The sequence below is a fragment of the Hyaena hyaena genome, unplaced genomic scaffold, assembly GCF_003009895.1.
Source record: "Hyaena hyaena isolate Hyena2069 unplaced genomic scaffold, ASM300989v1 scaffold_993, whole genome shotgun sequence".
In the NCBI taxonomy this organism is placed as follows: Eukaryota; Metazoa; Chordata; class Mammalia; order Carnivora; family Hyaenidae; genus Hyaena; species Hyaena hyaena.
This window is the reverse complement of record NW_024081626.1, coordinates 267210-289432: the sequence shown is the minus strand read 5'-3', so window position 1 is coordinate 289432 and position 22223 is coordinate 267210. Positions and strand designations below refer to the sequence as shown.

Here is a 22223-nt window from a genome sequence, read left to right as displayed (position 1 = left end):
GTACACACATTCAAAAGATGAGAGTTTTGAAAGAAGAGGGTTCTAAAAGTTTCCCATCCCTTTCAGTGTTGAAACAGAAGCCATCATTAGTAGTATAGAGAGAAGGTGGACTAGGTGACCACTAAACTCCTTTGAACACTTAAGATATTATATTCTTTTCTGAAAGGGGAAAATGGAAATGCAGCAATCTCTCCACCTTAGCTATAGAGTTGAACTGGGACGCCTGGGTAGCTCAATCAGTTAAGCGTCCGACTCTTGATTTCGGCTCAGGTCATGATCTCATGGTTCATGAGTTTGAGCCCTGCATCATGCTATGCACCAACAGTATGGAGCCTGCTTGGGATTCTCTCTCTCTCCGTCTCTTTCTGCCCTCCCCTGCTGTCTCTCTCTCAAAAAGTAAATAAACTAAGAAAAATTTAGGGGTGCCTGGGTGGCACAGTCGTTTGAGCATCTGTCTTTGGCTCAGGTCATGATCTCACAGTTCATGGGTTTGAGCCCCACTTTGGGTTCTGTGCTGACAGTTCAGAGCCTGGAACCTGCTTCAGATTCTGTGTCTCCTTCTCTCTCTGCCCCTCCCCAGCTCACACTCTCTCTGTCTCTCAAAAATAAATGCTAAAAAAAAATTTTTTTTTTTTTAATTTTAAAAAGAGTTGAACTGGGTTTCTCAAAATAACCAGGTAGGAAGTTGGATGTCTACAACTGAAGGTTCCAAACTGGAAGTGATGGGCAGACAGACCTGTCTATGGAAGCAATGTAGGGCTTTTCACCAGCTTCTGGGAACTGAAATTTTCTTCCCTCAAGGTGCCTAGAATGCAAATACTTCCGTGGCTTCTGGAAGGCATACCTGACTAGACCCAAGAACTGCCGCCCTGTCCCAGTGCTGTTGCCTCTTCTACCAGTATCCCCATCCTTCCTGTTAGAAACGGAGCAGCTGACCCTCTAGTTCCCCTGCTCCAAACACAGCTCCAAGGTTCTGGGCCACATTGGCCAGGTCTCCCTCTCCCCTTGCAATTTATTCTCCGATCTTTTGCCTTGTGCTCCCAGTTCTCCCCCCAGACTGGAAGCCAAAGATAGCACATAAACAGCAAGATTTTCATCTTTATTCTTATCTTCATATGTCCACAGACCTCTTTTTTATGTGTAGGGATTGAGCCTTTGGGCCACAGGTACTTTCTCTGTTGAGGATTTTGTAATAATGGTTCTTGGAAGAGGGCATTCACAGCAACTTCTAAGGCTCCACGACACCTGTGTTACTATCTGCTGTTCTGTGTCACCTGCACAGAAAATGTAGCTTTGAGCCCCGGTCCGTGAGCACGGAGGTCAGAGCCCTCCACGGTCCTGAGAAAGCTGATTCCAGGGATCCCAAACTCAAGACACCAGCTTGCAGACAGACGTGGTTACCGGGACTCGGAAGTAAGGCCGTGGACTCAGGAGCTTTGCCGATCCCACCGTGCTGGCAGGGGCCAAAGTCCAAAACTGACCTGTAGGTCCAGTCCCCCCTGTTGACCACAGCTCTTATTTCACAGTCTTTTCCCTTGATTTCTTTTGTTTCTTATGTTCCTCGTATTCAAGTATCTTCTGTTGGAAGTAGCCTGTGGGTTCAGATACAGGTGTTAGAGGCATATAATCTGGCCGGGTGGACCACGACGAGCTCCGGAGTGTGGATCAGATGTACCCTCTCTGTCTCCTCCCCCACCACACCCACATTCCTGCCAGGATTCCCATGTTCTCACAGGCCTCTGGAGATCTGGGTGATCAATTTGGCCCCAAACTGGAGCTACAAATAGAATAATTAGTAGATATTAGCTCCAGGTTAAAACAAAGAGCCACTTCTACAAAATGGCGGCCCAGAGGCATTTTCTGAGGCTTCAGGTTATTTTGTTCCAACTCCACTGACAACAAGACTACACCTTATTTGTGCTATTCACCCTAGGGCCACACCTGACTTGGAGGCAGTGACCCCCTCTGGGCTTGGAATGATAAGGGCTGTCACCATATACCTGCAGGAGGGTTCTTGCTCTTCTCAGCTTCCTGGATGAAAAGGGAGAAGAGCTGTGTCTTCACAAACTTCTTCACAAATCGGCGGTTGGTCTTGGAGGTCAGAGCCTTACAGAAGGCCCTTTCTTGGAAGTGGCCTTGCCCATTTGCCTCCCGCTTGATGTAGGAAGCATAGTGGCCCACAGTCTTGACAAAGAACTGCACAAATGGGCCCGAAACATGCTCGTTGAGCTGTTCTGAAGCTGCTGGAGATATATAAGAGGCCATCTCAGAAGAACCACCCACTCTTGCCTCCAGGTGGCTTTCACTGTGGGGAAGTGGCCAGGGGAGGTCTCATCACTACTGATTAAAATAGGAGATTAGGTACGGGTTCTCCACCACCGTTGAGGAAGAATAACATCTTACACTCAGACTTGCCCTAGAATCGAGGCACCTGGAACTGGCCCAGGACTGCAGAGTGAGTCCATTTTAGTCTGGGCAGGGATGGTTGGGAATCCTGCCCTCAAGCTCTGTGGAGAAACCCAAATAAGGAGGACCCAGGACTTACTCTGGGATTCACTGGTCTCCTGACCAAGAGAGCCTAAGATGTCATCCTGAAGCTTGGGTGGTAGGATATCTTTTTCATCACCAACCTAGAAGAGAATAGAGCTCAGATGTCAAGCTTGTCAGGGAGGCAGTCTTCATAGGAAGTATATTGACAGATGGCGTGAGGAGGGTGTGAATTCTGCACCCCAACTCTACCCTCAGATGATTGGCCATGTAGAAGAGAAACAATAGAAATTGCCTCTTGGTCTTCCGTCTGACTGTAAACATTAGCAAGTGTCTATATCTCTGTGGTACTGGATTTACATCCCTGCTCTAGAAACACCAACACTGGTTGCCTCATAGGGAAGCCATCTGCATGTTTGCCATGGGCTCCTTGAGGATGGTCTTAGCATGGGTTCTTCCCCCAACAAGAGCACTTAAGTATTGCAGAAGGAGGTGGAACACGGGAGAGACGGGTCGGATAGAGTAGGTGGTGGGCCTGCAGGAGGTCAGAGCCCAGACACTTACTGACATTAAGAAGGTTCCTTCACAAAGATTCACCAATAGGACCTGAAATAAACAGAACAAATGGTTTTCCCTTTTCCCATCAGAGACCACCGTGACAATTACCATCTCCATTTGTGCCTGTGGCTGTACCTGTCAGCCCAAGTTGCAACAAGATCGGCCACTGCAATTCTCCTTTCCTGCCTGACACCCTCCTTTCTCACTCTTCCCCTCCTTGGAAGCCCCAGTTGCCTTCCTGGGGAAAAGGCACGAGGGTGTGGGAAGGGACTGGAGAGGAGCGCTAAGGTAGGAGGGAATACAACATGGGGAAGTCACAGCCAATCACTCTCTTAATAAAACACGGATTGCAGTAATGGCTTGTAGATACAGAACATGTAGCACACAGCACACACAATCGGGCTTTGCACATCTTCTCTCAGTTAATTCTCCCCAGGGTCCTGTACAGGCAGGCACTATCCCCAGTGTGCAGATGAAGAAACAAACAAGAAAGTTGTCCGAGGTCAAACAACTAGTAGAACCGATTTCCAAGCCTAGATGGATCCTAGGTTCTGCATCCCTCTCCCCACTACACTCCTTCAACTCTGCCCTCTGGTCAGATTTAGGACAGCAGTGGGCGCTTTTGAGGCTTGCAACAACTTTCTGTACACTCGCCTGGAGCCCCTACTTTAAAAACTCTCTGGGAGCTCTGGACCTTCCCATGGAAATGGGAAGAGAAGGAAACGAGTCCAGGGCAACAGGAACAGGGAAGGAAAGGTGGTGAGGGGACCGTGTGTCTGTCTGCAGGCTGCAAGAAAGACATGCACAGGGCTGACACTTGAGTTCTAGTACCGCTCCCTCACTGTCAGAGGGGCCCTCAGTCCAGACCAGAGATTACAAATCGGCATCCTGCTGGTTGGATTCCAACCTGCTGATCTCTTCCCTGATCCTCAGAGTATGTCTAAACAATTGAGTTGGTTTCCAATATTTAAAATGGGAAAATTCACAGAAAGTTTGGTTTTAGGGCTTCTGAAAAGTCAGGAACTCTAACACTGGTTGGTCCACATTTCTAAAGGACCATGTTCAGATGGAACTGGGTGCAGCTGTCCCTTTAGGCAGGGCATGTGCTCAACAGTTTGCCATGATCCTGAAGCCTGGGTTGGTCATTTAACCCCCCCAACCCCTTTGCAGTTTGGACTCTTGGTCTTGCCAATATGGTAATGATCCTTTTTTTTAAAATTCTTTTTTATAGTTTGTTTATTTTTGAGACAGAGAGAGACAGAGCATGACTGGGGGAGGGTCAGAGAGAGAGGGAGACACAGAATCCGAAACAGGCTCCAGGCTCTGAGCTGTCAGCACACAGCCTGATGCCGGTCTCGAACCCACGAACTGTGAGATCTGACCTGAGCCGAAGTCGGACGCTTAACCAACTGAGCTACCCAGGCGCCCTGGTGAATGATCCTTCTATGCTCCGTTCTTCCAAATAAAAGGACAGAGCGGGTACTGTAAATACCCATCATCAGGGGAGAAAATGTTGACCTAGTCCAGGCCTGAAATCACATGACCACATAGGTTCACGTGCCTTCATTCAGGGAAAGTGGTTCATTTCAGGGAGCTAAGAGTATGCATGAAGAAATTTTGTGAAGTTTTCCCCAAACTCTTTCTAGTATTTGCTATATTATGGTTGAGTAATTCCTTCCAGAGAACCCATGTGGGTGGTCAGAGAATCCCCCCACAGCCACAATGGCCCTGGCCTTCCCCCTTCCTGCCCATTTCACAGAGGAGCAGCCAAGGACTAAAACAGGCCAAGGCTCTCGCACAGCAGGCCTTGGGGTGTCTTTCTGCCTGGCTGTCAGGGGAGGAGCTGGACCTGCAGTGTCAGCAAGTTTCATAACTCCTAGGGTTGGGACATTTTAAGTCATTGCTAAACGTGGGGCTAATACTCTGACCCAGTTAGTCACATGGTAAACCCTCCTTCAAAAGGCCTGTCTACTCAGCACTTAGAAGGAGGGCTGGGAAAGCCAGGGAAGTTAGGAAGGGAAGCAGCCGACTTCTTTACTTCCCAGCAACACTTTGTATGAGAAGGGCTCGGTTCTACCTGTGCTAGTTTCCATCAACTGAGTTCTCTGGACCTCTATTATTTCTTATGCAAATGGGAGAATTCTTCCCTCTTGGGCTGGTTCCTGCCTCTTTAGTAGCTTCCTACTAGATCTCACCTCTTCCCTAGGTCAGCCCTTTACACAGAAGTCAATGATTAGCCAGTGTAGACATTCCTAAGTAACTCTCGTAGCTGATATTATAGTAATGTGCGATCTTGGGAACATGCAGAGCGCATGTTTTGCGTTGGTCTTCCAACTCTGGAGATAGCTTCATGCTACCAATGCCTGTTTCCACCATAGAGCCTTCTGGTGTGTCTGGGCCACTGCCAAGAAATAAGAAGCTGACAAAATCAAGGGGGATCTGACCTATTTTCTCCTGAACCAAGTGAGCTCTGAGGTAATCAGAAAGATAACTCTTGTGGGGCACCTGAGTGGCTCAGTCGGTTAAGTGTTCGACTCTTGATTTTGGTTCAGGTCATGATCTGGCAGTTTGTGAGTTCAAGCCCCATGTTGGGCTCTGCACTGACAGTGTGGAGTGTGCTTGGGATCTGCTCTCTCTGCTTCCTGCCCCTCCCCTGCTCATGTACACATGCTCTTTCTCTCTTTTTCTCTAAATAAACATTTTTTTAAAAGAAGGTAACTCTTGCTGCAAAAATCTGCATTTATCAAGGCTCATAGTTTGCAGGAGGGCTATATTAGCTCACTTGTAAGGAATGTGAGTGAATTCTAGTGGGGTGTGGTGTTGTATAGACCAGCTGTGCTTGTCCATTCAGATGAGCGACGGGACACCCCAGAGCCTGCCCTTTGGCACTAACCCACCTAGGACAGCTGGATGACCCCTGAATAAGCTGCCCCTTAGGTCCAAAAGGAAATTGTTCAGGAGGAGGAAGCAGCCATGTGCTGAGCATCGACTCTGGGTTAGGCACCAGGCTATGAGCTTTTTTGCAGGGTATTCCCCTTAGAATCCCTAACACTTGAACACTGTTGCCCCCATTTTGCAGATAGGAAGCTCAGGCTTAAAGAGATGAAGCAACTTGCTCCAAGTCACACGGCTGTTAGTAGCGGAGCCCAGGTGCGAACCCAGGTGTGCCTGGCTCCCCGTGACGCCCTCCTCCCGCTGCACCGTACCTCTTCCATGGGGCTATCCATAACCTGCTGCTGAAAGCGCATTTGTACTCCGACCATGAAGGGAGTGGGGCAGCAGACAGTGTCCAAAAGTCTCTCGGGGACAACGGGGATGTAGGTGTGCGCCCAGCTGAAGGGGTAGAGCAGCGCGGCGGCAGCGTGGATGCACTGAGACAGGGTGCTGGGGACAGGGCACAGAGAACACGAGTCAGAGGGGCCTCCCTGCATATCCACTGCTACGCACCCCTCCCCAAGGCCCCCACTGACAGCAGGAGCAAGTCTAGGAGCTGTGCTGGTGGCAGAGCTTGTGACTACTGATAGCTGGGGGTGGGGAGGGAGGAGGAACGGAAAGGCAGTGGCAGGAGTGGCAGAGGCTCCTCTCATCAAGGATGGGGCCTCTATCTGACCCTTTTCCCATCCAGTTGGTCTCTCCCCCACACCCTGCACAAAAACACTAGTGGCTCCAAAGAGGAGGGAAGAGGAAATGCCTTCACTCCAGCAGATTACGGAGTGAGCCCTTCTATACACTCACCACTGTGCTAAGGATGTGGACACCAGGAAGTACAAGGCACTGACCCCGCTGAACAAACTCACAGTGTAGTTAAGGAGACAAACGTAAACAGTGAGGCACGGCAGAGAGGCGAAGCCTTATTTCCTCCTTGTGGCTATCCACCCTCACCCACACATAGTCTTTACCTCTCATGGCTCCTTCTGGCCACTGGAGGTTATTTAAAGTTAACAGGTTGGAGTCAGAGCAGGCTTGGGAAATTCCTAGATTCCAGGAAACTTTGCCTGGCAAATCCTACCCGGAAAGTCCTACGGAGGTGGCCCCTCCACCCTTCCAATGAAGCATTCCTCCCTATGGCTGCTGCCTCAGTCACAGCTCAGACAGACTCCCCACCCCACCACCCAACACACACATGGCCTCTCTCTCTGTCCTCTCCTCTCCACGGCTTCTCCCTGGCTCTTCTTTTCTCCAAACAACTCCAAAACCAAGGCCAATCAAAACACAGATACAGGAACCGTGTTTCAGTTCTTAGTATAGAGCTTGTACTTCCTGAGTCACAGAGAGTGAGTGCCTGAGGCTCTAGCCAGGCTTAGGATGACTGGAAGTCTCCTCCCTGCCTGTGCTTCAGGGGTCTGACAAGTTGGGGCAGGGGGAACCTCCCTGGAGAAAGTGAGCACCTGAGAGGCAAGTCCTGCCTGCCTTGGCCCATGGCCAGACAGCGGGCACCTGGAGTCACCTTCACTTCCTAAATACTGATCTCAGTGGGAAAGGCAGGAAGCCCAGCTCCAGCCACAACCGAAACTTCTCATTTTTCTACAGGGTTGAAAGTGGGAATGCTATTTCCAGAGCAAAAGATGACACCACTTTCCCCAAGGATTCAGCCTACAACTAGTGCCTTTTTGGTTATCACTGACTTTTATAGAATGTTCAACCCAGAGACCTCACTGCCCGCCCGCGCTTCCTCTCCTCTAACACCCATTATGTTCACCGGACCCTCTGGCCTAACATTTGGGTCCCTAACATCCTTTTCTTCTTCTTCCCTAAAAGCCAGAACCAGGGTGTCAGCCCAGTGTCATTGGCTTTCTCCCTCCCCAGACATGAATAGGTCAGCCTCCTACTGTTCAATGATATTTTCCTCCTCTTCCATCACACATCTCCCCATGTCCTTCTCAGACTTGAGGCCCCTAAGAGGCAGAGACTAAGACACGACAGCACCCTTCTTTGACTATGCACAGGGATATATTCAACTGTGAACTTATTATTAAGGATAACAGCTAGCTTTTGCACTGCAAAGGAAACCATCAACAAAATGAAAAGGGAACCTACTGAATGGGAGGTTTGTGGATGACATATCCAATAAAAGGTTACTATCTAAAATATATAATGAATTCATACAACTCAGCACCAAAAATCATCATCATCATCATCATCCTGAATAAAAAATGGGAAGAGGACCTGAATAGACATTTTTCTAAAGAAGACATACAGACGGCCCACAGACACACGAGAAGATTCTAAGCACCACTAATTAATTGTCAGGGAAATGCAAATTAAAACCACAATGAGATATAGCCTCACACTAGTCAGAATGGCTTGCATCAAGAACACAAGAAATAGCAAGTGTTGGCGAGGATGTAGAGAAAAGAGAACCCTTCCTCCACTGTTGGTGGGAATGTAAATTGACGCAGCTACTGTGGAACACAGTATGAAGGTCCTTCCAAAAGTTAAAAACCAAAATACCATACAACCCAATAATTCTGCTGGGTGTCTTTCGAAAGAAAACAAAAACACTCATTTGAAAAGCTATATGCACCCTATGTTTATTGCAGCTCTATTTTACAAAAGCCAAGATCTGAAAACAACCTAAGTGTCTGTCGATTGGTGAATGGATAAAGAAGATTTGATAAATATACATACACAAAGGAATATTACTCAGCCAGATGAAAACAATGAAATCTTTCAATTTCATCCCAACATGGATGGACCTAGACCTCGTATTATGCTAAGTAAAGTAAGTCAGAGAGAGAAAGACAAATGCTGCATGATTTCGCTTCTATGTGAATCGAAAAAACAAAATAAAAGAAACAGAAGCAGACACAGACTCACAGATACAGGGAACAAACTGGTAGTTGCCAGAGCAGAGGTGGGAGGGAGGATGGGCAAACTAAGTGAAGGGGCTTAAGAGGTACAAACTTCTAGTTTTAAAAATAAGTAAGTCACTGAGATGAAAAGTACAGCATAAGGAATAGATGTAATAATGCTGCAGGGTGACTGACAGTTTACCTATCTTGGTGACCACAGCTATCTTGGTAGGCACTGAGTAATGCATAGAATTGTTGAATCAATATGTTGTACACCTGAAATTAATATAGCACTGTATGTAAACTACACTTAATAAAAATAATAATTAAAGAATAAAAATAAGTAAAGCAAGTAAATAAAATAAAATAAAAAGACAAAACAACAACAACAATAACCACCCAGATAGCTCTTATGGATACGTGTCTGCCCATCAGGGTGGTAGGTCCCTAATGTGCACTGTTTCATTTAATCCTCAACACAAGCTTACGAGGTAGGTATAATCCTTATTGTGATTTTACAGATGAGGAGACTATGGCTTCAAGAAGTCAAGAAACTACCCTAAGGGAAAGCACACAGCTACAGGTAGAAGAATGTATTAGACTTGAACCTTGACCTGCTGATTTCAACACATGTGCATTCAACCACTACAGAGCCCTACATCCCCTAGGGTCAAAGACCATGTCTCGTTTGTCTATATCTTCCTGACATCAGGCATCTGGCGGACAGCTGACATACAATATGTGTTTGTTGAATGAGTGAACAAATGGATAGATGAGATGTGTTTGGCATGAAGGATAATGGGTTTGGGGCACCTGGGTGGCTCAGTTGGTTGAGTGTCGACTCTTGATTTTGGCTCTGGTCATTATCTCACAGTTCATGGGATTGAGCGCCATGTCGGGCTAAGCACTGACAGCATGGAGCCTGCTTGGGATTCTCTCTCTCCCTCTCTCTGCCCCTCCCCTGATTGCATGCTCTCTCTCTCTCTCTCAAATAAACAAATAAACTTAAAAAAAAAAAAAAGATGATGGGCTTTTGACCTCCATACCAATGTACCCCTTCTTCCCCTGTCCTGGGCCCTCCCTCCCTCCCTAAGCCATCAGGAGCAGAATCACATCTCTACCCACCCTGACTGGTCTCTGCCTGGGCAGTCCCAAGAACACTTCACGCCTGGCTCAGAATTAAATCTGGATCTTTCTTCAGGCTTAGGCAGCAATCAAGTTTGGAGGCAGAAGCAAGGGAATTGCCACAGCTGTTTCTCTGCAAGGCTTAGTGCAAAATCAGACCTGGAGGCAGGAGGGTGGGCGTGATGGTCCTACAGCCTGATTCCCTTAGAGAACCCTCCGGTCTGTCCCCTGAGCCCAGGGAAGCCAGCCGGCCCGGGGAAGTGGCCCAGCGGCTGGACCCACCTGAGATCTTCCGCCAGGAAGATGATTCTTCTCTCCAGCACTGCAGAGGCAAAGATCTGAAGGATCTGCTCAAAACGGAGACAGTGCACCAGAGAACGAAAATCCACATGTTCTAGATGGGAGTCCAGGGGCCGTGTCAGAGAGATGAACTGCAGGGGAGCCAAGGAGAGAGGCATCACCGCATTGAAAACTTGCAGACCCCCGAACGCTGGGTCTTCACCAGCCTCACCACCATTCTCCTGGCTGGAACACTTCTGATCCTGCCTCTCCCCTTATGGAAGCCCTTCCGTAGTTTCCCTTAGCTCTGAGGGGCCCATCCCTGGCCTGGCCCATGGGTCCCTCCAGCGCCCTCTTCCTGCCTGAGGGTCCTCACAGGTCAGGTCACCTTTTTCCTGGTCTCCTCCTCCCTCCGGCTCAGAGGCCCACCTAATTCGATGTGTGTTTCCATCATTTTCTCATGTAGCATCCAGTTTCTCCCCTTTCATCACTTTAAATTATATACTTATTTGCATCTTTACTTATTTAGCGTCAGTCTCCTCCACTAGACATTAAGCTCCAGGAGGTCAGGAATGACATTCATTGTATTCACCACATCATACCAAGAAAATTGCATGGCCTGGCATAAGGCGAGCATTCCATGCTCATTTTTGGAGACCGTGAAAAGGCCTAGCCCCTCCCCCCATTTTTACACAGGGAGGCCAAGGTTCAGAGAGGCACGTGACCTTCCATAGTCCAGTGGGAAGGACTGAAAGAGGCAGCTTAATGCCTGCAGCAATAGCATCCTCATGTGGCATGGGTGGGGACACAGGGGTGGGGATGGATGATAAGAAGTAGACAGATGGAGGCCCTAAGGGAGAGACACTGGACACACACACAGGAAGATAAGGGTGGTGATGGGGAAAAGTGGCCGTTTGGGGCTGGGGGCACAGTCCATTCTAGCACCAGGCACCTCAGCTTACATGTTTTATTTATTATGAATACACGTCTTGGTGGCTCGGACAGTAGGTCCCTGTGAGCATCAGGTTGGGAGGATCAGAAAATACAGGTTTGATTTTCAGCTCTGTCAGTACTTCTAGCTGGGGCCCCGGGGCCCTGCCTGGCTCCGTCTATACGTGTTAACCTGGGGTGCAGGATGGTAGGACTGTGCGAGCTGTAGCACTGAAGCCAGGGCTCACGACCTCCGTAACCCACCTCAGTGCCCGAGTCGGGGATGAAGCTCTTGAGGGTGACAGTCTTCCCAGGGGCAGGGAAGGCCGCCTCTCGGAGGCCCTGCATGAACGGGTAAATGACGGCCATGGAGATCTGGTGCCTCTTCTCCACCTCATCCAGGATCTGCGGGATCCAGGAACTGGCTCAAAGGGATGCCACTGGGGAGTGGCAGAGACCCCAGCGCGCGCGTCTTCCCGCCCCTCACTGGTCCAGCCAACCCTCGTGGACCTGCCAGGCTCCCTGCTCTTCCCTGGCAGAGCCCAGTCTGCTGTTTCTCTCCTGCACGAGGCCTCCACGAACCTTCCTCCTTTCACCCCCTCCTTACCTGTCCACTCCCCCCTTTCCCTGGCACCCGCCTAACTGCCTTCCCCAGAGCCAACCACCACACACCGTGGCACCACATCCAGTCAGTCTGGGATGCTGGGTGCAGTGGGCGCCTAGAAGCCCGGGCCTGGGTGTCACTGTGCCCTCCGACTTCCACTGGAGACACCCCCAGGGCCAGGGCCAGACTCCATCCCTGAGGACCCAGCAGGGGGGACCATTCCACCGAGCAAAGGCTCCCAGCGTCCTGCCCTCACCCTCTGAAGGGCCTGCCAGGGACAGAGCACACTGAAGCTCTTTCATGGCCACCAAGACACGGCCCCGTCCGTTCTGAGGCCTGACTCGGGGGCACGGGCCGTGCACTTAGCTCCAGCAGAAATCCTAGAGCCCTCCCCCCTCAGAGGGCTCATGGGGAGAACAACCGCCTTCATATTTGTTCAGTGTTCTGCTGAACATGTCACTTCATTCGAGCCTCACACCAGGCCCTGAGCCAGGGAGGCGAGGGATCGCTGCAGGCACTTGACAGACAAGGAAACGGAAACTCCCGCCTCCTAACCTGGGGCTCTGCCTGCTGTCCTGCTCCAGCTGCTTTCTAACCCGACCAGAGGGGGAAGCGTGGGCTCTCTGCAGGGGAGAAAGTCTCCGTTTTCTGGAGCCCAAGTTCCTCTCTGCCTCAGTTTCCCCAAGTGTGCCTAGGTTCGACCCCAGCTGTGAGGAAAGAGCTCCACTGAGGGCCCAGGGAGCACAGGCGGGTCAGGCGGCCAGGCCGACCTGGAGGCTCAACAGGCCAAACGGGCCCCAAGGAATCCCGCTCCGCCTGTACCTTGGAGAATAGGCCGAAGCAGCCGATGCAGCTGATGATGCAGTAAACCTTGGGAAGGCGAGGGCCACGGCCGGCAGGCTGGGGGGGACAGACAGGCTCCTTCAGTGCCACAGCCTCCCCAGGGCTCCTCCCAACTGGGGCTGCCAGGGCACACGGCTGGTGGCTGGGGCTGGGGGACTCCTGGGGAAAGGTGGGCCAGGTGGAGGAGGGCCTGGCTGTGCAGCGGTCCCGTGTATGGCACAGGCAGCAGGAATAGCCACCAAAGTCAATAGAAGATGACTTTAAGGGGGCCACGCTCTGCCACCATCAGCACCAGCACCCTGTGGGGTCCGCAGAGAATGGGAGCAAGTGTGCTGTAGAGATGAGGGAGTGGCCAGAAAGGACAGCACCGTACAAGTGACTTGGGAGAGTCCTCCTGAGACCTCCAGTCTATGCTCTGGGAGGCTCCGGGGGTGGGGGTGGGGGGCGAGGCAGCTAGGCCTGGGTACGGAGAGTGGAGAGGGCATCCATCGGGCAGGAGCCTCTGACACGGGGAGCTTTCGAAAGCTTGGGGAGAGCAGAGATCAAAGCATGGCCAGCATAGGTCCCCTGGGTGGACAAGGAGGGGCAAGTGTCCCCATTCCTGCAGGGTTGCAGAGGGCACTAACATGGCAGTAGGTGCTGGGCCGTGCGCTCCCTGCAACCACCACTGCCAGGGAGCCTTGGCTTTTGCAGCTGAAGCTCCAGCAAGCCCAGCTGTGGAGCCGAGCGGGCTGCAGAGAGTAGGGGGCAGTTCTGAGCAGCACAGACCAAGAGGCGCCTGCAGTATCCAATCTTCCTGCTCCCATCCACGTTGGTCAGGACGAAGGAAAAGGTCTCCCTGAAGAAGAGCACACACATGGTTTGCATTTGCTCACCAGACCCTAGAACAGGAAGGCGGCAGCCTCGGAGGGATGCTGAGGGGCGTCAGGAGGGCAGAGGGGAGCTGCTGATTAATCTGGAGAGTAATAGTAACACCAGTCGTTTATTGCATGCTTGCTGGCATCCAGCTCTAAAAGCACTACCTCATTTAATTCTCAAAACAGCCCTTTGAGGTAGGTTCAATTAGGATCGCCACTTTAAAGACAAAGGAACTGAGGCCCCAAAGGTGGTTCTCATCCAAGGTCATTCAACTCAAAAGGGGTAAAGCCAAAATCTGAACTCAGACAGCCAAATTCCAGGGCTGATGCTGAAAGGGACTTTGCCACATTGCCTTCGTCGAAGCCAAAGGCCTTCTGCTAAGTCCAGCTTCTTCCAGAAGCAGTCAAAACATGGCAACTGTCATTCCCAGGGCAGGTGAGAGAACCTCGCCCTTCTCTGGACAGAGGTGACTGGCTGGTTAACCAAGTTGGCTAAGATCCCTGGCCTTGGGGGACTCCAGGCAAGATGTTTATAAGTGGATCAACTCCAGCCCCTCCCATCAGGAAAGAAGCTGGTAAGGACTGGCATCCACATGGAGTGAGGGAGCCACAGGACCCACACGGCTCACACTTGTCCCTTCTCCCCCAGTCCCAGATTCCTCTGTCCCAGGCCCGAGCCATTACCTGGGGTACTCAGTGAGTGGTGCCCACTCATTCCCATCTGGGAAGCAGAACAAGGGGATGGCTCCGAGCAGCCGCTCCTCCTCCTCCTGCTGGCCCCGAAGAAGGTTCTCTCGCTATAGGCAACAGGGAAAGAGCCCAGTGAATTGCGGAGGCAGGGACAGGAGGAGAGGGCTTGAGGGCTGGTGGGCTTCTCTTGAGGCTCTAAAGCAGTTTGAGAATAAGCTCTCCTGCTGGCCTGGGAGCTCAAAGCGTGCCTCTGCCTGTCCCTCTGCAAGGGGACTTCATTCTAGGTCCGGCCAATCCCAAGGCTGAGTCTACACGAGCCTGAGTTAGACATCAGTATCCTAAGGATCCACATAGGCAGGGCCTCACTTAGTATAGAAGGGCCCAGAGTCTGCCTGGCCTCCCGGAGGGGCCATGTGAGAGAGCCACCACATTAGAGAGGAGAGGTGGCCAGCTCAGTCGCTGGACCAGCAGGGTTAATGAGGGTGCCCTTCCCCCGCCCCTTCCCCCAGTGAGGGAGCAGACAAGAAGGAGCCTGGTGTTTGGGCTGTGGCCACAGGTTGAGCCTGCCCACCAGCTGTGTGCCCGCCCCACCCTCTCCTCCCCACCCGCCCCAGGGAGGGGGTGCCTGCGAGGAGGTCTGGCAGAAGGTAAGCCTCTCTACAGAGTAGTGTGACTAAGGGTGGAATTTGGAAGAACCAGGAGGCCCCAAAAGGGGCAGAAGAACCAGCCTCATTTCCTGGCTAGGGAGCCCAGGTCAGTTCCTCACAAAGAAGCCAGACCTAGATTCCGTGGGTGATAACAGGAAACAGGGTTGGGCCTGAAGGAAACGGGAGCACGGAGCGCAGGGCGGCTCTAGACTCAAGCCCTGGCAGCCCCCACCCCCCCGCCCGCCCCTCTCAAACACCCAAATCCGGTCTCCCCCGCCCCCTCCTTCGCTCCTTACCTTCGGAAACTGGTAGGTGATGGTAGGCTCATAGTCATCCCCTGAACTCTTTTTTTTGAGAGAAACCACGAGGAGGTATTCAAAGAAGTGCTGCCCTCCAGGAAAGGTGGACAGACAGCGCTCCTGGGCCCTTTCTGGTTCCTTTACCGCTTCCCCCAGGTTGTCCTGGGGAGGTCCTGAAAGCAAGACACCAGGCCCCACTTGGTATCTCCATGGCCCACGCCCCAGGTGGAGTCCGTCTGGCTCTGGCAACTTCTTCACCTCAGGGCCGCCAGGCCAACGCTAAGGTCCCCAGAGCCTTCCCCTCTCCTCAGGGCCTGGAACAGGGTCAGAGCCAACTGGGCTGTTTCCGTGCCTGCCCTGGGAGACTTGAAAACCCAGGGAGCCAAGAGGGGGACAGAGGCTGTTGATTTGGAAGCCAAGGAAAGGTACTGGGGAGCCACTTGGGAGGTCCTATGCCCTGGAGGCAGAGACTGTGCCCACCCATGGGTGCCCAGGGCAGTACCTGAAACAGTAAGCCCTGAGTGAGTGGACATGAACTCTAATCAGAACAGGTCCCAGAGCCATGTGTCTGACCATACAACTCCCCCTCACCCCCCTACTCCCACCACCACAAGGGGCATGACCAGCCCTAAAACCCAGTAGGGGAAGTATTCTGGTCTAGTCACATGGGGGCCCAGGTAGAGGTCAAACGATAAAGACTCTACATGTAAGAAAAGGAAGAAGCATTTCAAGAAAGAAACAGCCCCATCAACGAGGGTCACCCTAGAAAACAGGAAGTGGGCAATCCAGTCCAGACCTGCTCGGAGTCGGGGCAGCCGGTTGCGGAACAGCCTGAGCATCCCGCCTCCCACTTGTCCTTCCATCTTCTGGAACCTGCAGGGCATTGGAGTGCCTCCCTTTCCTCCTACAGACCGGCTACAAAGAGTCTGAGAGAGGGGCTGCCGCTTTGGTCTCCAACCACAACTCCATGAAGCCAGGCCATGTGCTGCCTTCCCAAGGGGGGACGGCAGTTTCCATGCCGAGCGCCCAATGGCTGAGCAGGAAGGATGTGACGGGACCCAGGAAGGAGCAGAACGCCTGCACTGATAGAGGCAGCATCCTGGCACTGCAGCTCAGACCTCAGCTCCTCCCAAGAGCCCCAGGGTGTGGTGAGAGAAAAGGTCATGAGCAAACACCTCCAAGGCCCAGCTGCTTTCTGGGCTAAGGGCTTTGAATTCTGGGCTGCGGATTGTGCAACGGGTTTATTTACAACTTTGGGACAGTGAAGAATGCCTAACAGCATCAGACTGTGGGCACTGGAACCTCACCAGCCCGGGGACAGGGATCATACATCCCCATAACCTTGACTCCTGACCTTTCACATCTCAACTTGGTCCACTACCGCACTCGGGATCTTCCAGGACTTCGGGACTGCAAGCAAGAGCACAGGACCAAACGTTCCCCACGGCCAGCATACCACTGCCTCCCTTGATTAAGATAAATAGACTCGGCCCATTAATCCTCTAAATGGAAAAAAACGTTCTAGCATGAGAGAGTTCTGGAAATCGATATGAGCCTAAAAGCCTCTTCTCCTGGAGGTAGAATAGAGAGCAAATCCCTTTCTGGAGAGTTCCTGATACTTCAGGATGATCTACAGTGGTGGGTCTCTCACCCACCCCCCTGCAATATATCTGAAGTCTGACTTCTCTCATGGGAAACGTTCCAGGGCTCCAGCAAAGGATCCCTCTTCCCAAGTAGGAAGCACTGACTCAGGACATTCTTCTGGGCCTATAGTAGGGGACCAGTTGCCTCAGCAGCCTGAGGGTCATTCAGTGACAGTGGAAAGCAACTGGGTGATCTCTGCCCTACCCCCACTCCTGCTCAGTCTTTTTTCCCCCGGTTGAGCCAGGTCAATAGTTCTGCCCAAGCTAAAAGCAGAGCAGGTGGGCCCTTGGGGTCTCGTGGTGTCTATAGGTTGTGTCGGGAGGCTGGGAAGAGAGAAAAATAACAATAAACCACCTACGAGTGAGTAAATGCCTAGGGTCAGAGAGAAAGACTTTTGTCAGAAAGCTGACTCTAAAAGGAGCCAGAAAGCAAAAGTCTGCCACTCCAGCAAAGAATTAGCAGCCCTCTGGAAGAAAGTGGGTTGCCTGAATGGGGGACATAGCTGCCTTGTTCTTAAGAGCACCAGATCAGCTCTTAAGGGACTGGTAAAAAGCCGTATTCAGGGGCACAGACATGACTTGTGGGAAGAACCCCAATCACAGTAAGTAAGGATGTGACAGATGCTGTCATGGTGAGAACAATGACCCAGAATGCTCAGAATCTTCACCACGCCTTACTCACAACCTGCAAAGACTTGTTGCACAGCCCTCACTGCCTGAGGAACAGGCATCTTCCTCATACAGATGGGGAAACTGAGGCACAGAACAAGTCAGGGGCTATTCAGGGACTATTAACAGACTGCGGGGGGGAGGGTAGGAATTATGAGAGCTCCATGTCAATGCTCCTGCCTTTTGGATACAGTACACACCAGATATCCCACAACTCTGGGCTGCCTCCTGTTTGCAAAGGTCTTTGAGAGCCCAAATCTTTTCACGGACCATTCCAGAACCTCAGGAAATTATGCCTTTCCCTGAACCCTTTGGGTTGCACTTTCAGCCCATTTCCTCCTGCTTTATCAGCAGAGCCAGGAGAACAGCAAAACTCACGAAATCAAACAAAAGAAATGACCAGTTTTGGGCTGAAGCCCAGGAACTCCAGAAAAGGATTGCTTTCTACTCCCTTTCAAAGAGGTTTATCAACAGAAGAGAAAAAGCCGAACAGAAAACATCTACCCTATTAATATAGGTCATCTCATTTAATCCCTGGTGCCCTGGAATGCAATCATGATCCTGAGTTTTCTGGTTGAGGAGGGAGCCACCCTTTCTAGGGAAGTCAGGAGTCTGGTTACACTTGTTCCTCCACCAGGAAGCCCCTCCCACAGCCACCTGACTGAAGTCACAGAACCAGCTAGACTATAGGTACGGGAACTTTTCAAAACTTTGATTTAGAAAGTTGGCTCTTCCTTTTCTAGCTGAGCTGCTCTTCACTCAGGATCCACCACCACTGCCACTTCTTCCCACTGGGATGATTTACACATTCAGGTACATGCGCGTGCACGCGTGCACACGTGCACACACACACACACACACACCCCTTACCACACAATTGCCCTGAGGCCAAAAAGGAAAAGAAGATGGAACTCCCCAGAAAGGTGGAGGATGATATGGAAGATGAAAAGAGCACACTGTCCTGGCCTGACAGGTGGCCAACCTCAGGACAGATAGTACTGGCTGCTCACCTTACTCCCACGCACCATGATCAGCCCAGTTTTGGGGGCTGGGGTGGGGTGGGAACAATTGGAATGCCTCCTCTGGGCTGCAAAAAGCAGAACTCTTATATTCACCCAGACTTCTGAGGGTTGAGGGAGGCCAGGAAAGCCCAGGCCAGTACTCTCCAGGGAAATGACACCAGCCAGCTCAGAACGGCTGGACTCTGTTCCAACCACTGCAGTCCCGAGCCCTGCCCCCATTTCGGTCTCTGAAGTAGGCTGGGAGTGGGGGGTGGGGGGGTGGGGGCGGCAGAAGTGACGGCAAGGAGAGCCCTGGTCTCACCCCCAGATCTCCCCAGGTAGGGGGCTTGGCATAGGAAGAGGACTTATTGACTGCCAATGTTAGGAGGCTGTCTGGGAATGACCCGATTTGCCTTCCAACCGGCTCCTTTCTGCTCAGAAGGTGGGTCTCTGGGCAAAGTATCTCAAGGATACTTTAGGCCTGGCTACTGACAAGCCGAAATAAATGTTCGTTGAATGAATGAAAACATGAATGAATTCCCAACTGTGTCCTTGCAAAGCCCAGTGCCCCCGCTAGGAAGAAAGGAAGTGTCTTCTAATGGAGTCCCCACAACCCTGGGCGGGAGGACTTATTTCCCCCTCACCTGGGGGTGGGGGTGTCAGGGGCCCCGGGAGGCGTGCCTGGTCTGTTTCGCTTGCTCTAAGCCCGAGGCAGAACAGGCACTCTCCCAGGCCTGCCGGGGGCCACACTCTCCCGGCCCCGGTCGCCCGCAGGTGGAGGTGGTCACGTCGGGGGAGCAGTGTTTCAGCTGAGCCCAGCGGGCGGGGCGGGGCTGGGGTTCCGGGAGGGCGCCTCAAGCACACTGCGGTTGCACCACAAGCTTCCTGGCTGGGAGGACACGTGGCCCCAGGGCCCCACAACGGCTTCCTTCGGCCCGCCGCCTCTCCCTCGCCCCCGCTGGCCCGGCGGCTCCTGTGATCTCCGACCCCGGCGCCACATGGTCCTGACCCCTCCACCTGCGCCCCCTCGCCGGTTCACCTGACGCCCGGCCTGCGCTCCTAGTGGCCCTCAGTCGGCCTCCCTCCCGGAGCCGCCCCCCACCCCGCTACCCCGGCCCCCGCCCCGCCACAGCCTGGAGGCCCGGCCCCCGGCCCCCATACCCCGCGCCCCCAGCCCCGGCCCGGCACTAACCCCCGCGGCCGCGCTTCAGTCTCAGGCTGGCTCGGAGGCGGCGGCCGAGCCCATCCATGGCCCGGCGAGTGCCCGGCACCCGGCCCGGGTCCGCGCCGGCCCCGCCCCCGGAGCTCGCCCTCCGCGGGCCCGGCACTTTCGCTTTCACGCGGGGGGAGGCCAAGGGCACCGGCGCGGGACGGGGCGGCGCACCTTCCGGACGGCGTGCCAAATCCCGGCGCACCTGGGCGGGCCGCCTCTGCCCTCGGCCCCCCGGCGGGGCGGCGTGGGGTGACAGAGGGCGCTCGACGCGCGTCCGGGAGGGGGCGGCGCCACCGGGCTCCCACCCTCCGTGGGGCGCCCCGGGAGGCTCGGCTTGCCTGAACCCGCCGTACCCAAACGCGCGGGTGCAACGCGGTCACGCCCTACCTTCGCGGCACTGGCTTGGAGTGCCCTCTGGGCCCCGGGGCCCTTTCCAGGTGGCTCCGGACTTATCTCAAGAGTAGTCACACCTTCCACCCTTCCACCCTTCCAGCGCTCCCCACCCTGCAGCTGCTGTAGCCTCTGGCCATTTCCTTCTGTGCCTTATGCCTTCTGTGTCCTTGCACCCACAGGGCACGTGTCCTTCTCTCTTTTCCCGATTTCACTTCCCTAAGAACCAGCGAGCCAACGACAGCCTTCTGGGCTCCGGAGGAGGGGCTGGAGAAGCACTTAGGGTTCCCACTCTGACTTTCTTCCAGAGTGTTCTGGGAAGCTCAGCAAAGTGGGAGTAAACCCTACCCCGCCACCCCCACAGACATGTGAACGCTAAGGAAGGGAAAGCCCTCTGTAGACTATCATGTGATACAAATGTAAGAACTGATGGTGATGGTGACCGTGATGGTGACGGTGACGTCAGCTGCAGCTATCCACACTCCTGGTCTAACCTGATGTCCCCATAGAGCCTTTCAGCTCCTCCTCGACCCTTCTCATATTCATTGGCTTCCAAACACGCAGAGACTTCAAGCTTTAGTTGTCAGACATGAAAATTTGCATCTGATAAGCCCCACTTGCTTCTGGGCCATCTGCCTGGTTCCTGTCTTCCTCCCAGAGCTGCATCTGTAGGGTGGGAAGGGTGGAGCATGTGCAAAGTCCATCTGAAGTTATTCCATTCAGAGGTTTCTCCATTCTCACCGGCAAGAGGCAGAAGGCAGAAGACACTGACGGAAATATGTCTGTGATCGACAGAAACGACCCTCAGACCTACACTGCCTTTCTGTCTCCCGTGCATGGCCTCCAGGTACCTCTCCCGTCACAGGCAGGGTAGGTGAACAGGAGTGGAGAACCCAGCCCTGGCATTAAACTGTCTAGTCTTTGCCAGGAGGTCCTAAAAGTTGGCCTCTACTCTGGACATATGCAGTTTTGTACTTAATTACGCAGTCTGTTTCTGTTCTCTATTCTCTGTGTGTTTCCACACGCAAGGACACATCTCCTCCCCAAGTATTTTTTCTTGGCTGGTGGCTTACGCATCTCTGTGTAAGTACAATAGTTGTTCATGATCAACGTGTCCCGTTGGTTGAATATTACTGTGCCTTAATTTTCCCAACCTAGTTTATGGCGGTCGGGACCAAACTACTTCCTCCCTTTAAAACAGATGAAGAAATAAGTGCACATGCACACTAAAATGACATACACAAATATTCGTGGAATGCCTACTTGAAATAGCCTCAAACTGGAAACAGTCTCAAGTGTCCATAAACAGTGAAATGGATGGACTGTAGCATATTCTTACAAGGGAGTACTATACAGCAACGAACACGTCAACAAACCACGACTGCACGCAACACAGCTACATCACACAAATGTGATGCTGAGCCAAAGAACCAGACACGAAAGAGCACATACTGTAAGGTTCCATCAGTATATAAAGTCAAAAACAAGTAAAACTAATATATAGTATGAGAAGCCAGGATGATACTAGACCTATGGGAGAGGAAGGAAGTAATGACTGGAAGAATACCATAGGGTTTCTCGGGTACTGGGAATGTCCTGATTCTCAGTATAGTGGCTGATACATAAATGTGTTCACTGTGTGATCATTCTTTGTATTGGACAGTTCTACACATTTTTCTATACATATAGGAGAGTTTCTTTGAGAGAGAGAGGGCACAAGTGAGGGGCAGAGAGAGAGAGAGAGAGAGAACTGGGGCTCACCCAAAGCGGGGCTCTTGTTTTTACCTGAAAGGGGGCTTGTGTTCACCTGATTTGGGGCTCCAGCTCACCCAATATGGGACTCGAACTCACGAACTCTGAGATCATGACCTGAGCTGAAGTCAAATGCTTAATGACTGAGCCACCCATGTGCCTGAGAATTTAATTTTAAGAGACTTTAAAAAATACTCATTAGGACCGTAGAGTGACATAAATGGAGGTATAAGCCAGTTGAAGATGAGAAGGTACAGATAACTATAGGGAAGTTAATTGTGGCATAGTTAGAGAGACATATGGGTTTTAAGCAGTAGGTTAAACTGGGAAAGATTAAAATGTATTTATAAGCAAAGGGATGGGAAGCAGGGACAAGATGTAAAGTACGAGAGAGAGAGAGAGAGACAGGTGGATCAAGGTCTGAGGGAAGGGGAGAAGGCTTAG

The 22223-nt window shown here is 52.3% G+C and overlaps 1 protein-coding gene across 9 annotated transcripts in view; it reads right to left on the bottom strand.

Moving 5' to 3' along the window:
- Window positions 1–1078: 1078 nt before the first annotated feature.
- Window positions 1079–22223, bottom strand: part of DENND2D (DENN domain containing 2D) — a 41788-nt gene continuing 20643 nt past the window's right edge. For 3 of the 9 annotated variants that reach the window (XM_039221640.1, XM_039221642.1, XM_039221644.1), the window contains 11 exons: window positions 15109–15284; window positions 14160–14272; window positions 13387–13456; window positions 12598–12675; window positions 11436–11576; window positions 10245–10393; window positions 6252–6429; window positions 3052–3093; window positions 2546–2630; window positions 2001–2243; window positions 1079–1592 (listed from right to left, as the gene is read on the bottom strand). In XM_039221640.1, the coding sequence (XP_039077571.1) occupies window positions 1516–1592; window positions 2001–2243; window positions 2546–2630; window positions 3052–3093; window positions 6252–6429; window positions 10245–10393; window positions 11436–11576; window positions 12598–12675; window positions 13387–13456; window positions 14160–14272; window positions 15109–15284 (1352 nt within the window). In that variant the 3' untranslated portion in view covers window positions 1079–1515. Of the gene's footprint in view, window positions 1593–2000; window positions 2244–2545; window positions 2631–3051; window positions 3094–6251; window positions 6430–10244; window positions 10394–11435; window positions 11577–12597; window positions 12676–13244; window positions 13457–14159; window positions 14273–15108; window positions 15285–15613; window positions 15693–15907; window positions 16201–19616; window positions 19866–22223 lie in introns of those variants that run through there. The other 6 variants (XM_039221646.1, XM_039221645.1, XM_039221649.1 and 3 more) reach the window with 6 other exon arrangements.